This window comes from Taudactylus pleione, unplaced genomic scaffold, assembly GCF_031769625.1.
Source record: "Taudactylus pleione unplaced genomic scaffold, aTauple2 ptg000551l, whole genome shotgun sequence".
Lineage (NCBI taxonomy): Eukaryota > Metazoa > Chordata > Amphibia > Anura > Myobatrachidae > Taudactylus > Taudactylus pleione.
This window is the reverse complement of record NW_028284953.1, coordinates 875444-892968: the sequence shown is the minus strand read 5'-3', so window position 1 is coordinate 892968 and position 17525 is coordinate 875444. Positions and strand designations below refer to the sequence as shown.

At 46.3% G+C, this 17525-nt stretch overlaps 1 protein-coding gene across 2 annotated transcripts in view; it reads left to right on the top strand.

Moving 5' to 3' along the window:
• Positions 1 to 16748, top strand: part of OLFM2 (olfactomedin 2) — a 365566-nt gene extending 348818 nt beyond the window's left edge. For both annotated transcript variants that reach the window (XM_088452501.1, XM_088452502.1), the window contains exon 6: positions 15878 to 16748. In XM_088452501.1, the coding sequence (XP_088308627.1) occupies positions 15878 to 16552 (675 nt within the window). In that variant the 3' untranslated portion in view covers positions 16553 to 16748. The remainder of the gene's footprint in view (positions 1 to 15877) is intronic.
• Positions 16749 to 17525: the final 777 nt, after the last annotated feature.

Genomic DNA, 17525 nt, shown 5'->3' with positions numbered 1-17525 from the left:
TGCCCTCAGTAGTGGTCCCCCCTATGCAGTGCCCCTTATATAGTGCCAGTGCCCCCAGTAGTGGTCACCCCTTATATAGTGCCCCCCAGCAGTGCCAGTGCCCCCAGTAGTGGTCCCCCCTTATATAGTACCCCCCCAGCAGTGACAGTGCCCCCAGTAGTGGTCCCCCCTATGCAGTGCCCCTTATATAGTACCAGTGCCCCCAGTAGTGGCCCCCCCTTATATAGTGCCCCTCCAGCAGTGCCAGTGCCCCAGTAGTTGTCCCCATTATATAATGCCCTCCCCAGCAGTGCCAGTGCCCCCAGTAGTGCCTCCCCCCAGCAGTGCCTCCCCCCAGCAGTGCCCCTTACATATATAACGACAATGACACACACACAAAAACACTTACCTGTATCCCCGCTCCTGTGTCTGCCGCCGTCTGCTCCTCCAATCTCCCGGGCCGACCCGCCCTGCAGAGGTTGCTAGACAGAAGGAGACACTGCCGGAGCCCGGCTCTGGCATAGCTGTGACCATAGCGCACTGCCGATTCAGCTGGCAGCGCTTCCGCCTCAGGTGGTATGAAAGCCACCTGACGCGGAAGCGCTGACATCTGAACAGCAGCGCAGATCATGGGTGGTGCCCGAGGATGGTGCTAGATGGAGACAAGGCTGTCTCCATCTCTGAAAAAAAATTAAAACTGGTAGCTCATTTTATTGTGCGGCAGCAGCAGCGCGGGGGGCGGGGCATGGTCGGGTCCATAACACTGGATGCGGGCTGCTGCATGATGATAGGAGTGGGCCCCCGGCTGAGCCTGTCACCAGCCTGTCAGTTGTCGCTTCCGACGTGGGCTAGGGGGATAGTGGCTGGCGGGCCCCCCGACTACCCGGGCCCGGGACTAAAGTCCCGGCAGTCCCCCCCCTGATGGCGGCCCTGCCCGCACCCTAACCCTCCCCTAATTGCTGATGCTTACCTTGGGGATGCCGGTGGTCAGGATACTGGTGCCGGGATCCCGACGCTGTCTGAACATCAGAGATCCTGAATACTGTTTGAACATGTCAGACATATATTGGTTGGATGGCTAGTGCACCCAATATTAGGACAGACCCTATAAGAGATGGGGACGAGATGCACTATACTCCAAAATGTGGTCAAACCTCTGAAAATGCTGTTTATGGAGGTTTGACCGCATTCCCCATATGCATCAAACTGTGGAAAGCGGAACTTTATGAGTTTGTTCCTGATAAGTCTATGGGATTCTTATAGGACTTCCCTTAGAGGGATCCAAAAGTGTCCCTCCTAGTGTCTCCTGCGGCTCACACATGCACTGGCCAGTGGCCACATATGTGCAAAAGGACTAAACCCGGAAGTCCTTACACCGCAATGGACAGCTCTTATTGGAAGAGCTATCCTTTGTGGTACTAATCGCAAATCTTCATACATACAGTATGGTGTTAATAAACGCCACTATGCATGCAGTCAGTGGCAGGATGCATCACATTCAAAATGCGATGGATGATGCATCCCACCCAATAGGAGAAATATCTTCTACAAGGTCCTTGCAGATTTGTTCTTTGCCTTGTAATTAGGGTAAAATTATTATCAGACCTGAGGGTAGCATGGATGGGTTAGTCCTTTGGTGGTTGACCAGCATGGATGGGGGCATCTTTCATCACTAAGCCCCATCCTCTTGCTAAATCTTGGGTAAAACTTTCCTGCAAATTGGGCACTTAAGAATCTAGATGAGCTGGCTTTTTGGCACTCTGATGCAGGCCTGACCAACCTGTGGCTCTCAAGCTGTTGTGAAACTACACATCCCAGCATGCCCTGCCACAGTTTTAGCATTCCCTAATAGCAAAACGGAAGCAGTGTATGCTGGGACTTGTAGTTTTACAACAGCTGGAGAGCCACAGGTTGGCCATTCCTGCTCTGATGGCTTAACAATCAGTTTGGACTAACAGATGGTAACACCTGGATATACAGGGCAGGAGCTGTCTGTGGATTGTTATAAGTCAGGTGTTTTCTGTGTAAGTCATATCCACAAATGTAATATTTATATTTGGTAAGGTTTCTCTAGAAGAAAAATCCTTTTACATTTATAAACTGATTGCTAAATCTCTTATTTCTGCTACGGACTGTGGGCCTAATTCAGAGGTGAACGCTAACTGCAGACAATAACGATGTTTGCCTAGATGAGCGATTATTTGCTACTATGCACGTTCTGAAAACCCCAGCGACTCATGCACTCAAATGTGTTGTTGCATACGGAGCCGCAGGTAACAGAAATGACGAGGCAATCTGTTGCAATGACGTGTTATGGGAGTGTTGAGGGTGTTTCTCTGCAAGCGCACTGCGTTCTCAGACACACAGCCGCTTCCATAGAGGCCATGTTCAGACAGAGACACTGCACTTCCCATAAGCAGGTGCAAGGGTCGATGGTGCAGTGATGCTAGATTGTATAGAACCTCTGGCAGAAATACACTGTGCACGGGCAGTGACAAGGGACGTCTCAGGCTTGCACATTCTTATGCACGCTAGCACACAAGGGGAAGGATGAAACTAACATTTGCATATTATCACAGCCACGGCACTGGCAAAAAGTCCACCCGTGTCTGCAACAGCATCCTCCACTGAATCAGACCCTGGGACTAGAAACTCACTATAAAAAAGCTACATCATGCTGTAACAATGACACAATAATCCAGTCCTACCTTACTTCTGCAGTGGCAACAGTCCAGCTCAGATGTCACACCGCACAATGGTGCAAAGGCACGCAGGATTTTTTTGGATCCTCAACTTCAATAGCAACAAGTCTTCCTTCTCATATATTATTATTATTATTATCCTTTATTTATATGGCGCCACAAGTGCTCCGCAGCGCCTTACACAGTACATAAACAAATCATTTGACAACTGACTTACAGTACAAAATAGGACCAGGACATGGATAATATACATTGCTACATTAGTGACCATAACACCCAGATATGGAACAGAGCGTAAGCAACCAAGTGTTAGGTGCCCTGGTGGGGGGTAAGAAGGTGGGGGGTAAGAAGTAGGTGAAAGTAAAGTAAGGAGAAGCACAAGAGGGTAGAGGCCCTGCACGTAAGAGCTTACATTCTAAATGGGAGGGGCAGACAAACAGGAGTGACACAGATGGGGCAAACAGGGAGGAAGGAGCATGTTGCAGCAAGTTAGGATGGGAGCTGGAAGGCTTTTATGAAGTAGTGGATCTTGAGAGCCCATTTGAAGGACTGTAAAGAGGAGGAGAGTCTGATAGGGAGAGGGAGGTGTAAGAGCAAGCTGTCAGCCCTTATTGTATTCATTTTTAGGATAGAGTTTTCCATACATTGAGCAGAAGAATTCTTTGGGGAATATCCAATATGTCGACTCAGACTTATTCAATTCGATAAACAACAAGTGATCCAGGCACCAGCAAGTGTGTATGTAAAATGTAAAACACAATCCTCTGCTGGTAACAATAGCTGCACACCTATAGAGAGGTTTTGCCAACCCTCTCACAATAACATGTAACCCCCCTTTCAGTGCGCAGTGTTGTACATAGGTGCATTTGGAGTGATACACCTCCTATTGCCTCAGGCTAGCTCTCCAGGGTGTGGGCAATACCTGAGAAGGGGGTCCCTGCCCATGCAGGCTGTATAACAGTCACACATATAGATACAGGTATAGATAGACACATACAGTAACAGTTCTTTTGAATAACTTGGGCGCCAGACCTTCTCTTATAAAAATATACCACTTTATTTCTCTCCTCCTGCACATGACTTTACAGGACAAGAATATGGTTATAGCAGCTTCTCCTCTCCCTCCAGCTCATATACTTGGCATGTCAGAAGGTATATGACAATCTTATGGATATGGTTACATTATATCACACTCTTCTTCACCAGCACAGTCTTTAAGCACAGTCACAATGAATGCTTTGCATTTTACACACACCTGGCCCTTTGCTGGCTGGTGCCTGTAGTTCTCCACTTCATACGTGCAGGTCCACCTGGCCCTTTGCTGGCTGGTGCCTGTATTTCCCCTCTTCATACGTGCAGGTCCACCTAGCCCTATGCTGGCTGGTGCCTGTAGTTCTCCACTTCATACGTGCAGGTCCACCTGGCCCTGTGCTGGCTGGTGCCTGTAGTCCCACAGCTTCACACACATTTCACATAACTTTTGCACTCTGCCTCTTCGTCTCTTCTTAGACAATATACAGACTTTTCTATTGCAGCTATCACACTCTCAGCAGCAGCCCAACCCTCTCTTACAGGGATGGCTCCTGTAGCTACACTGCTACCTATGCTTTTATGCATAAGGGACTCCTTTTGTCCCCTAACAATAAAGTTCCCGGGAAATTCCTCTTCCCTATCTCTCCAACACATATACTGACATCTCATGGGTGCTGAACACTTCACTGGGCGGCTCACACTGCAACCTCCCAGCTCTTTCTCTGTGGTCTCTCACAGACTTTATCTCAGTGGTCTCACGTCAGAACTCTCTCTCCTTTGGCAGTAGATGGGCATCGTGGCAGCCACCACGGCCTCGCCAATCTCCCCCTGCCAATCAGCTATTACAGTCCAGGGGGAACCATATTCCCTAGCCAGTAGCACGTTGAATTTTTCTGCTGTGCCAGACAGCATTTCTTTTACAGCCTCTGGTTCCCACACAGGCATCGGAGTCAACTTGCCATTGACAAAAGGCGTGTATAGATATGGATAGTGGCAGCACCAATATTGGGGGTGCTCATGTACCCACAGCACCCACAGAGCTGGCTTTTATGCTCACTGGCGTTCTATGGAAATCAGCAGTGATAGCCTCTGGTCTGTGGTTATTTTGTGCTTACGTTTGGGACACTGGTTAGGGGACAGAACCACAACCTATATCCCTGTTAGGCTTCCTCTAGGGAGAAAATATTAACAATGGGAGTTTGACTGGGGCGGTACATCTGTCAAACCCTAACGCAGGTGTCCTAAGGCGAGCTCAGGGAGGACAGAAACCTCCCGTGGAGCAGAAGGGCAAAGTGCTGGTGAGACAATCTTGGGGACTGTGCACTGGGATTTGTATACATTGGGGATGGCTGGGACCCCTCTTTGTTTTAACCCTTTCTTTTAAAAGAAAAAAACAAGGGGTTGTACTCCGGTCTTGCTCTGGCTTCCAAGGGTGGTAGTCCCCACATACATTGGGTACATATTTTTAAATAAATATTATACATCACTGCGTGTATTTAGGAACTCCGGATAATGTGATATTATGATCTATTACCCTTTATAAGAAGGTGTTTGGTGCGCATATCTTTTTCACACTTACCTCATATCACTATGTGAACACTGATATACCTGAAAGAGGAAACCCTATTGTATCATTAGATTGTAAGCTCCTCTGGGCTGGGATGGAGGGAATGAGTAATTATTCTCTGTAAAGATCTGCATAATATGTAGATACTATACATTATTGATACAAGTACTTGTTTTATTTTGCTAGACTATTTGGCAGTGTAATGGGTTAACGCAGGAGTGGTCCCCCTTTGTCTTTCTAGTATAGGCACTGGCAGAGCATTCGGGGCATTTTGGCTCACTGGCTGGAGTGATCCATGTTAAATAGCCTTTAAGCTTTTACACACTGCATTGTGTACATGCCCTTGTCCAAGATGGCCCCCTAATGACCTTCTGTCCCATAACCTCTCTCCAAGTGTTTAGATCACATGGCTTGTATATAACAATCACCCTTTTAATCTATTCCAAGTGCTAATACTCTTATTGCTAAGTACCGGTGTAACACTATTGATTTTCAGCAGTAACCCCATCCATTCTGCGAGATGGCACCATCAACTGCAAGCAGTAACACTATTGATTGCAACTTGTAATACAATTCATTCTGAGGCGTAATGTCATCAGCCCTGAGTGCAAGAGAAACACCATTGATCCCCAGAAGCCATGTCCTGCATTCTAAGTGATGGCTGTATTGAATATTGGTGGAAATCCCATTACAGCAAAGTGCCAGAGCAATATAATCTGCAGCCTGGCTCATTCTCCCTGACAAAGCAGTAGTTCTTAAGAGGTATTAATACTGATACTAACTTGGGTACTTATGAAATGATACTCATTCTTATCGATCCATGGCATACAATCACTTTGTTTAAACCTAAGAGAACAAAAATATGAGTTAGGAACTTGACAATGTATAATGCGGAATAATTCAATGTACAGTATTTCTTGCTGCTGCATTACAAAACTAATTTGAATCAGTTGTCAACAGTCTCAGGTGCTTCAAGCCAAAAGCTATATTTGTACCATTGTATTCTATGAGTTCATATGTTAGGTGGCTTTAGGGCCCCCTATAATTAAGTATCGAACTTGCCGCGACTTCTGGATACTAAATTACCAACGCAGTTCATTATTCATCCGGTGCGATCACAGTTGCTCCGAAAAGCAGTTGCCCCTGAGATCCCTTAACACTGCTAAGTAGCAATGGGCCTAAATCAGACATATACGCTAATGCAATAGCAACTGCGATCTCGCACGCAGCTTCTGTGCTAATGCTGTAGCTGCCAGGATACGTATTGAGACGCCCACCGGGGCTACAGCAATACCAAGCAACTACGTACAAATAAGCAGATGCCGTTGCAGATCATTGGACAATCAGCCATTGAGTAACCCTTTGGTCACGCAGAATGGCTGCCTGAACTGAGACATCAAAACCACTTTGTGAGCGGGAACTCAGACACAAAAACGGTCGGGACATGAATGCGATTTTTGCCACCACTCCTTGTTACCGCCCCAAACCGGTCGCTGACTGTCATTCACTTTTTGAATCAATCCTCAGTGCAAGCGGCATAGCGAAGGTACTTTGACGCGTGCGCACTGTGATCAACAGATAATCGCTTAACTGCGTAAATATTGGCATTGCGTACATCTCTGAATCAGGCCCAGCGTTACTTACCGTTGCACTGCCAGTCACGGATATAGTAAATATATTGGGCAATTATATATCAAATAGATTGATATTTTGGCACAATATTGAAGCAATAGTGTCAGACCCTCCAACGTGACCCATTCCATCAGATACAAAATGCTCAGCTCCTGCAATTCCCTCTTAATTTATGATAGCAGTCACCTGTGTTGAAACACCCTTCTCATTAATTAACATGGGGCCTGATTCATTACCGATTGCAACGGCGATTCCGCACGCAATTGGCCGATTGTTGCATTATGCATATGCATCACAGTGCGCGTGCCAGCCACTGCGATCGGGACTGTGATAGCATTGACCATGCAGACCCATCGCAGAGTGATTAACAGGAAGTACCATTTGTGGGAGGTGACGGGGGGTGGTCGTTGAAACGCAGACGCATTAGTGCGTTTGAACGCCATTTCAGGGGCGTGCATAAATTATCCACTGCGATGCCCTACACATCCTGAGGACTCATAGCGTGCAATGAAGTTAGCAATATCAGAGTATGGTCGGACCTTGTGCAAGTGTGCGCGAGGCTGCGATGGCACTCGATTGTACCGATGGTTTTGCAGTCTTGCTGAACATTACGGATGTGTGTAAGGTGGGCGTCCATGTTGTGCTGCGGCGGCATAGTGATCACAATGGATTCGCATACTAGCGCAGTGAGACTGCGTGCGTAATCGCTAAGGCAATTGCAGTTGCGATCAGTAGTGAATCAGGCCCTAGGTCAACAAAAGTGACTACAATCATAAATGAAGAGGGAAGTCCAGGAGCTGAGCACTTTGTACCCGATGGAAGGGATCATGTTGGAGGGTAGACAGTGTATTGATACAAGGAATATGTTTTGTCCCAATACATCAAGCAAACGTAACAGAGGGCACAATTGGCAAAGCCGTATATTGCTGCACCGTTAAAACGTTCATTGCTCTGGTCTTCAGTAGCAAAGGATGCCTGCAATTCATGTCTGCACAGCCATCCCCTAAACTCAATGAGGAGAAACGCAGCTGCTCCTAAAGGCATTGCACTCTTTCTATGCCAGGGGAGCCTGGAAACAAACATTAATATAACAGCATTTTAGCTAATGGCATTCTTTTCTTGAATATTTATCTGTTTCTGCTGATTATTGACCATATTGATATGCTGTCATCAATAATGTACCAATCTAAAACATTGATATGGACCCTGTGATTGTCTAACCTAGAAAGTACCTGGGCACATGCCTGCCAGGGAGACATGACCACACCACCAAGAAGGTAGTCACAGGACATGCCACCTCCATACCTGGCCACAACCCTTGTGCTGGGTCCCAGCAGATTTCTTGGCAGTCCCGGTTGTCCCAGATGTATTTCCAGATAGAGTTTAATACACCAAAATGTCACACAATGTACGTCACACAATGTACGTCACACTGGAAACTCGTACACAAATAACCCAATGAGTAAATGGCAACAGCATATGGAAAATGTCATTTCATCTGATATAAATCTTAGTGAACGATTTAGTAAAATGGCTGCAATAGTCAGGAATGCTAAGTTGTGTGGGAAGAGTAGTTTCCAGCAGTCAGGGAGATTATATTACCACATAAACTGCTGCTGAGACGTTACCTTGTGTGCTGTGGTTTATAGCACTGCGGATCTCTTTCCAGACACACGGCAGTAAAGCGGATGCAATTCATAGAATGGATACTAAAGTGGTGCACAGTATAGATAAGATAAAGTCTCAAGACTGAGAACTCAGTATGCAGTAACCTGAAGATATGGGCACCACTTCCAACACATTCGTAGAAGAACTAATACAATCTAGCAGTGATACATTTATTTGATGGAGAGTTGCTGGTGAGACAATGTAAAATTTCAACAAGGAAAATTAAAGAATAACAAACAGTAACATAAGGAAAAACAACTTATGATAAGAGGGTGAATGACACATAAAATGAGCTGTCAGCACACAGTAGGGATTAATATTCTCAAACACTTAGGAGACCCAGACGCAGTCTAAAATGTCTTTGTATACAAGTGTAAACATTATTAACCTATAGAAAACTAGCTGATGTACCCGGTTTCAACCAGGTAGACCTTAGATATTTTAATTCCCTTCATACTATCTTAACTTATATGCTTAGTTTATTTTATGCCTCTGGTGTAAAGGAGCATGCTGTGCACCTCGTGTGGTCTTGCAGGTACGTGGCTGGCCACCGCTGCTCTAGACACTTCGAGGTGATCTTGCTTGTACCTGGCCATCACTGCTCTATTCCCTCAAGGTTAGTCACGTGGCGGCTTTAGAGGTGGGTCTGCACGTAGTCCAATATTCAAATAGGGGAAACACTGTGGTGCTTGGCAGCATTTGGGGTCACAGTTGGTGTGGTGCATATTTCCTTGCCACATCGTGAAGTTGCTTCCTCCTTTCAGCCTGGGTGTTTCTTTTTTTTGGCAGGAGCTTTCTTGGGGGCAGGAAGAGGTGATGTCTGTGAGAGATGTGAAGCAGATATTTGGGCTGGATGAGGGGTGGCGTAGTGCAGGTACGCATTGCAATGGCCCCTAGAGAGGTCCTGCATAAGGTGTAGCCTCCTCACGGGGTGATGGTGAAATCTGAAAGTCTGCAGTTAAAGCACATCTTGTTTGTTTCATTTCAAAACCATTGTGGTGGTGAATAGAGGCCAAAATCTGAAGATTCTGTCAATGTCCCAATATTTATGGACCTGACTGTATACTCCCCGAATTAAAGGCTTCTAGGTCCAGGGGTTTGGGCTGGGTATTGATGAGTCATTCAGGACATTTGTTTATATATATATATATATATATATATATTGTGATAGGATCACTGGTAAAGTGGTCTGTGACAGGGACATTTATCCCAGATTACTGTCCTATGTGTTTAAAATCCCCAGGAGAAAGTCTGCAGTGTAGCAGGCTTGAGTTTCGGCTTTTTGAAAAGCCGGTTTGGGACCTGGGGGTTGTGGGTGAGAGGAGAGGGAGGGCTCCACCCAAGGCCTCTCCAGGTTTTGGTTCTCGCAGCCTGGTAACAGACTTGTTAGTTTTCCACCTGAGAGTGGCCAATATAAGCCTAGTGTGTTTAGGGCTGATTGTCTCACCTGGGAGAGCAGACAGGGAGTTTGCTCAGAGACACTTGAAAACCTAACTGTAAGTGTTGTGCTGTGCTTTTGTTGCTGGTGAGGGCATTAGGCCCTGCCAGGTTCTGGTAGTGAGGGAACTACCTGTGAAGTTAGTGCCCCGACAGGGCTAGGATTTACATTTATGTTTTCTTTGTGTTATTTCTGACATTGCACAATAAAGACTGGCGCCGACCAGCTTGTACTTGCATCTGTTTCCCAGCTGCTGTGTGTGAAAGGAAGGAGTCCTCTACCCAGGAGAGGGACCCCCTAACCTAACTGTGTCACAATATGGTGGAGAATGCGGGCACCCACACACACTGAAGTTGCAGCAAGAGGAAAACTTTCCGTTTAAAAATTAAAGGGACAGACACCCAATTTGTGAGTGTGGAAATAACACTGTGTCCTTGAAGTCCCATAGAGGAGGCGTCAGCCAATGCTCAGAGAGGCAAGGTTCAGCTTCCAACCTACACCCCAGAACAAAATGGAGGAAATTATTAAGGCCTTGCTCCAAGTTACAGGAGCTCAGCAGGAGACGAACAAACTTCAGCAGGAGACGAACCAACTTCAGCTGGAATCTACCAGAGCTCAGCAGGAATCTACCAGGGCTCAGCAGGAATCTACCAGGGCTCAGCAGGAATCCACCAGGGTGCAACTGTTGGCCTTGGAGACAGCCCAGAGGCAACAACAGGTCCCCATCGAGGAAACCCGCCAGGCCTTAAGAGAGGTGGTACAACACCTGGTCGCCCGGCCCAGAGATGTTACTACTGGTCCTCCCACCACCACTCACTCCGTACGAGCCAGTCACTTCCTCCAAAAGATGACTTCGGGCGATGATGTGGAGGCCTATCTCGCCGCATTTGAAAGAACGGCCGAAAGGGAGAGTTGGCCCCAGGAGCAGTAGGCAAGTCTGGTGGCACCTTTTTTGTCTGGGGAGCCACAAAAGGCCTATTTCGACTTATGCCTGGCTGATGCCAAGGACTATAAAAAACTAAAACAGGAGATCCTAACTCGCTTGGGAGTCACCACCTTTGTTCGTGCCCAACGGGTCCACCGCTGGGAGTTCCATATGGACAAGCCTCCACGTTCACAGATGCATGACCTCGTCCATCTGTCCTCAAAATGGCTACAGCCCGAGACGCTGACGGGACCACAGATCGTGGAAAGGGTCGTGATGGACCGGTACCTGCGATCGTTACCCGCGACTCTGCGCAAGTGGGTGAGCCATGCAGACCCTAAGTCCGCGGACCAGTTGGTCGAGCTGGTGGAGAGGTACGTGGCGGCTGAGGAGTATGCCCCAGCGAGCCCCGATGGTGCACCAGCGAACTCCCACAGACACCGATAAGACTGTTCCAGGGGAGAAGGGTGCTGGGCGATGGGATGTACCTAAGACTGAGGGTGTAGAACCGGGAGACAGGCCGGCCAGGCCAGGAAGGTTCTTGCCCCGTAAACAACTAGACATTAATATGATTCAGTGTTTCCGGTGTGATGACTTCGGCCATATTTCCGCTAATTGTTCACTTACAACTGAACCTATGCAATGTGATACTGCTCATGTCTACCGCAGGGGGTCTTTCTTTGCACAGACAGCCTGTACGGCTGACCGGCAGGCTGAGACTGATAAGCACATGTGTGTACTCACTGTAGGTGGCAACCGAATAAAGGCACTGTTAGACTCTGGTAGCTTGGTGACACTTATAAAAGCTGACCTGGTGAACCCCTTGAGGCATACAGGGAAAACTGTTGGTGTGACCTGCATTCATGGGGATACTCGATATTATGTTACTGCCGAGGTGAACATCGAGACACCATGTGGTTCTGCTATAGTTTCTCTTGGTTTGGTGCATGGTCTGATGTACGATGCAATATTGGGGAGGGACTTTGCTCACTTCTGGAAGTTGTGGGAAAGCCGCTTTGTTCCAGAAGTGAACAACCCCGATCCATTTGAGAAGGTTGTCAATGTAGTGGAGGAGGGAGTTTCTTCTGAGTCAGAGTTATTCCCTTTTTCTACTATGACTGGCGAACTAGAGAATGCGGAGCGTGACGGTGGCCCGCCAACTGATGTGCCTCCCATTGAGGTGGGAAGTGTTGTTGGGTCAGGTGATCGTCTGCCTGATTTAGAGGTCAGAAGAGAGGTCTTTGCCGTGGAGCAGTTGAATGACCCTACTTTGGTAAAAGCCAGGGAGAATGTAAAGGTAGTTGATGGTAAACCCGTAGACCCTGATAGTCCTTTGTCCTATCCCCACATGGCAATGTGTCAGGATTTATCCTGCCCTGAGTGTCAGTATCATGCTCCCAGACCACATTTTAAGGGTCCACTAGTTCCATTGCCTATTATAGAGGTGCCGATAGTGAGAGAGCACCTGGAACAGGCTCAACAGGCACAGCAGAGGGTATAAAACCGCAATGCTCGGTTACGCAGCTTTGCTCTTGGGGACAGAGTGTTAGTGTTGGTTCCCACTGTGGAAAATAATCTTTTGGCTAAATGGCAAGGCCCCTTTGAAATCTTAGAAAGAGTGGGACAGGTCAATTACAAAGTTTACCAGCCGGGGAAAAGAAAGCCGGAACAGATATACCATAAAAATCTGTTAAAGCCCTGGAAAGATAGAACGGTACTGTCGGCCGTCCGAGCCCCTCCAGTAAGTCCAGGGCCCTTAGTTCCCGAAGTGACAGTGGCAAAAACCCTGTCGGCAATTCAACAACGAGAGGTCAAGGAGTTTCTGTTTAGAAATAGGGTGCTGTTCTCTGACGTACCTGGGAAAACCTCGGTCGTAAAACATGACATCATCACTGACCCAGGGGTTATAGTTAATCTAAAGCCCTATACGTTACCAGAAGCACCAAGAGCATCGGTGTCGAAAGAAATTAAAAATATGCTAGAGTTAGGGGTTATTGAAGTATCACATAGTGAATGGTCAAGTCCCATTGTGTTGATTCCAAAGCCCGACGGGAGTGTGCGTTTCTGCAATGACTTCCGAAAGTTAAACAGTGTTTCAAAATTCGATGCCTACCCGGTGCCACAGTGGAAAAGGAGGCGTTGGCCATAAAGTGGGCGTTACAAACTTTTACATTTTCGGTGGAACACAGGCCAGGGGGCCTGTTGTTTAAAGCAGACGCGTTGTCACGTGTTCATTCTTTGGGGGCTTCAGTTGTTTCGGCCCATAGGTCGGAACAAAGGGGGGGGATATGTGATAGGATCACTGGTAAAGTGGTCTGTGACAGGTACATTTATCCCAGATTCCTGTCCTATGTGTTTAAAATCCCCAGGAGAAAGTCTGCAGTGTAGCAGGCTTGAGTTTCGGCTTTTTGAAAAGCCGGTTTGGGACCTGGGGGTTGTGGGTGAGAGGAGAGGGAGGGCACCACCCACGGCCACTCCAGGTTTTGGTTCTCGCAGCCTGGTAACAGGCTTGTTAGTTTTCCACCTGAGAGTGGCCAATATAAGCCTAGTGTGTTTAGGGCTGATTGTCTCACCTGGGAGAGCAGACAGGGAGTTTGCTCAGAGACACTTGAAAACCTAACTGTAAGTGTTGTGCTGTGCTTTTGTTGCTGGTGAGGGCATTAGGCCCTGCCAGGTTCTGGTAGTGAGGGAACTACCTGTGAAGTTAGTGCCCCGACAGGGCTAGGATTTACGTTTATGTTTTCTTTGTGTTATTTCTGACATTGCACAATAAAGACTGGCGCCGACCAGCTTGTACTTGCATCCAGTCTGGCGTACTGTTTCCCAGCTGCTGTGTGTGAAAGGAAGGAGTCCTCTACCCAGGAGAGGGACCCCCTAACCTAACTGTGTCACAATATATATATATATATATACACATATATACTAATACTACAATTTTCTCTTAAAATGTGGTCCATCTATATGTTTATGAAATAGTGTGGTAATACTAATAGGAGATGCTCTAACTCAGGAAGCATCTAGTGTTAACCCCATGGCTCATCCATGAATTGTATGATCCTTGCCATACATGACATCCCACCACACAGAGACCCCTAGAACTCAGCATTTGTTTCTGGCTGGCAGGAGAATTATGAATGTCTGCACAGACTGGATGGGTGAGTGAGCTGTAAGGTCAGAGCTCTGAACAAAATAGCATCAGGAGTACAGGGAGCCACAATGTTCCTGACAGCCTGAGCAGAAGTACTGTCTGTTGCAGAGAGCACATGGGAGCAGCTGCCATCAGTTCTTTAGTATAGCTGGGAAACCATCTCACCTTTACCATAACATTATGTTTATAATATATTTATAAACTGTTTGGAAGTCCAGTTTATTTAATTGAATACCAAGTCCCTGAGTGCCACCACTGATGTTTAATACATATACTGTATATATAATATTTTAGGTTTTTGCAGCATTATAACATTTTATTATTATCATTATTGTATGTCACGCTTTATGGCATTACTATTTCCTTTCACCCTGTGGTCAGTTCCGTCAGTAGGAGATGTAGAGGCTGCGTCTGTATACTAATGCCGCTACAAAGTCCTTCCTTGGTGTACAAGTGCGCGTCGAATTGTGCAAGGACTGAGGCTCCCACTGGCCGCATCTAAAGACTCTGCATTTCTGTCCTGTGCGTCTTTAGATGCACCATTGGCGCAGTATCGGTAGCACCATTTAAACCTGCACCCGCCCTATGGCAGTTGCAGTTTCCCCGTTTGTGTATGGCCTCCTATGTGAGCGACCGTGCGTCTCTGTATGCAGCTGCTTTCAGCGACACGCCCGTGACATAAGACGCAACATCTGCGTGCATCTTACCCTCCTGTTACCTTCCAGTCACCGTCCAGGAATGCCTGATATCATTCCCATACCCTGCTTCCAAATCTGTACAGAATCTGCGCAGGCCATCGGGACGCATACGGAGTGCGACTCAGCATCAGCCTGATTGTGGTAAATAGCTAACAGATGTTGAATAGGGCTAAAGGGCAGAGAGGAGGAAACCTCAGTCTCCTACTGTACATTACACAGTGGTGGCTAAGGGGGTCATTCAGACCCGCTCACGAGCGCAGGATGCTAGGTCACCCACAGCTATGCGAGCGGCCAGGAGGCCGCTCCATTTTCATGGAGGAGGGCACTGATTCAGAGCGAGCGCTCTGGTCAGAGCGTTCGGCTCTGAATCAGGCCCTAAATACAAGCTATACACATGTGTCAGTATAGAGCAAGCATATTACTCAGCGCTTCACAGAAAATATTTCAGCCATTCACATCAGGCCCTGCCCCAGTGGAGCTTACAATCGTTATGCCCTGTCACATGGGCACTGTTTTTTTTTGTCAAATGTCACTTAATATGCCAGTATGTTTTTGCAGTGTGGGAGGAAACTCATGCCAACACAAGAGAACATACAAATTTCAAACAGATAGTGCCTTGGTCAGGAATTGGATGACCTCAGAGCTGAGAGTCTCAGCCCTGAGGTCATTCAATTCCAGACCAAGGCAGAGAGGCAATAATGCTCACCACCACGCCAACCGTGCTACATGTATTCAATTATTCCCCTCTTAATTTGACTGTAACTTATAGAAAATATGTGTCTTTCTGTTTGAGTGCTTTGTCTTCCAATTAAATATGCATAGTTTATTTTAATTTTATATGAAAATGTGTTGCCTTTAAATACATAGATATTTTGCGGGTTATATAAGCGAACTGTTTTGCTTCAGCAAAGCAATAATGCTCCGAACCTTAGTTGAGATAGTTTCCCTTTTTTTTCCTTAACTGCTTTCTTGTTTGTTTGAGATTTTTGCTCCTTTGTATAGATTTCTAATGGAATTTAAGAGCACATTATGGAAACACTATAATTTTTTTCAAGTCTCCTTTTAACAGATTGTTTTGTCTCTTCTAGGTCTGGTATATGGACGGCTACCTAAAAGGTCGAAGAGTCTTGGAATACCGCAGCCTCAATGACTTTATTAAAGGGCAGAACTTTGTTCAGCACCTTCTCCCTCATCCTTGGGCTGGAACTGGACACGTGGTCTACAATGGCTCTCTGTATTATAACAAGTACCAGAGCAATATTGTAGTAAAATACCACTTCCGATCACGTAGTGTCTCTGTCCAGAGGAACCTCAACAATGCTGGCTACAACAACACCTTTCCCTATTCCTGGGGTGGCTTCTCGGACATTGACTTCATGGTGGATGAGAATGGGCTTTGGGCTGTCTACACAACCAACCAGAATGCAGGAAATATTGTTGTCAGCAAGTTGGACCCCCAGACCCTGGAGATCCTTCAGACCTGGGATACTGGCTACCCAAAACGTAGTGCTGGAGAGTCCTTTATGATATGTGGCACCCTCTATGTAACCAATTCTCATTTAGCTGGAGCCAAGATTTACTTTGCGTATTACACAAATTCTTCTACTTATGAGTACACAGATATTCCATTCCATAACCAGTATTCACACATTTCTATGTTGGACTACAACCCACGAGAGAGAGTCCTCTACACTTGGAACAACGGTCATCAAGTTCTCTACAACGTCACTCTGTTCCATGTTATAAAGACTTCTGGAGAGTGATGTAGCCTGTATGGGACAATCATCTCACCTCCTTTTTTTTCTTGGTTTAATTCTTTTTACAGTCTGATAATTCCAGTTATTTCTATAAAATGCACAGAACACAAAAAGACTTTCACGTGGTTGAGTGAGCATGGTACAGTATTAAATAAACTTTTTTTTTTTCAGTGGCAAATAAAGACAGTATTTGACATTGGCACAGTTTGCATAGTAATAGTTTTTTTTCTTGTAAAACACCACATTTAAATAATCTAGCATACAGTATAGACTAGGAGCAATAAGCCACTAACTGAGGTTTCATAGTATACTCTACTATTTTCTTTATTATTCTTTATATAGCTGTCACAACACCGTGCCCAGCCTCCGCTGAGATACGCCAACCTGATTTAGATAGGTGGTTGTGACGTGGGTTTTACCTAAGCCGCCACCACGAAGAGTATTAAAATAGCGCTCTTACGTTCGCCAGACACTTAAATCTCACTTAAACTCACAGTTTTTACACAAATATAGCATGGGCCTCTCCAGGCACATGAATTCATTAGAGCACAGAGATAACGCTGATAAAGTTTATATATTTATTGAGAAATATCTCCAGGGTTAAATTACAGGAAAAATAGGTAAATAAACAAGACATACAAATATAAGTAAATGCACAAAATGATTACAGATAAAAGAAAAGGATAGAGTATCAGAATCCTAAGGTATCTTACGCTGAGATCTTAGAGAATCTGTGTGGAGGGAGACCACCATAGACCGACATGGGGAGCATTCCTTAGCTCTCAGCTATTCCCTAGAAGTGAACACGTAGCAGTGTGGACTGCTGAGCATTATAGTTCCATGAGTTGCTCATCCCCCAGAAGCCCACACCCTTTTTAGGCTCAAAAATACTGGTCTTTGTTCTCCCAGGGTCTGTGTAGATGCAAATTAGCACAACTACAAGACCTGACACTAATATACCTCCCTGGACCTTTAGGGT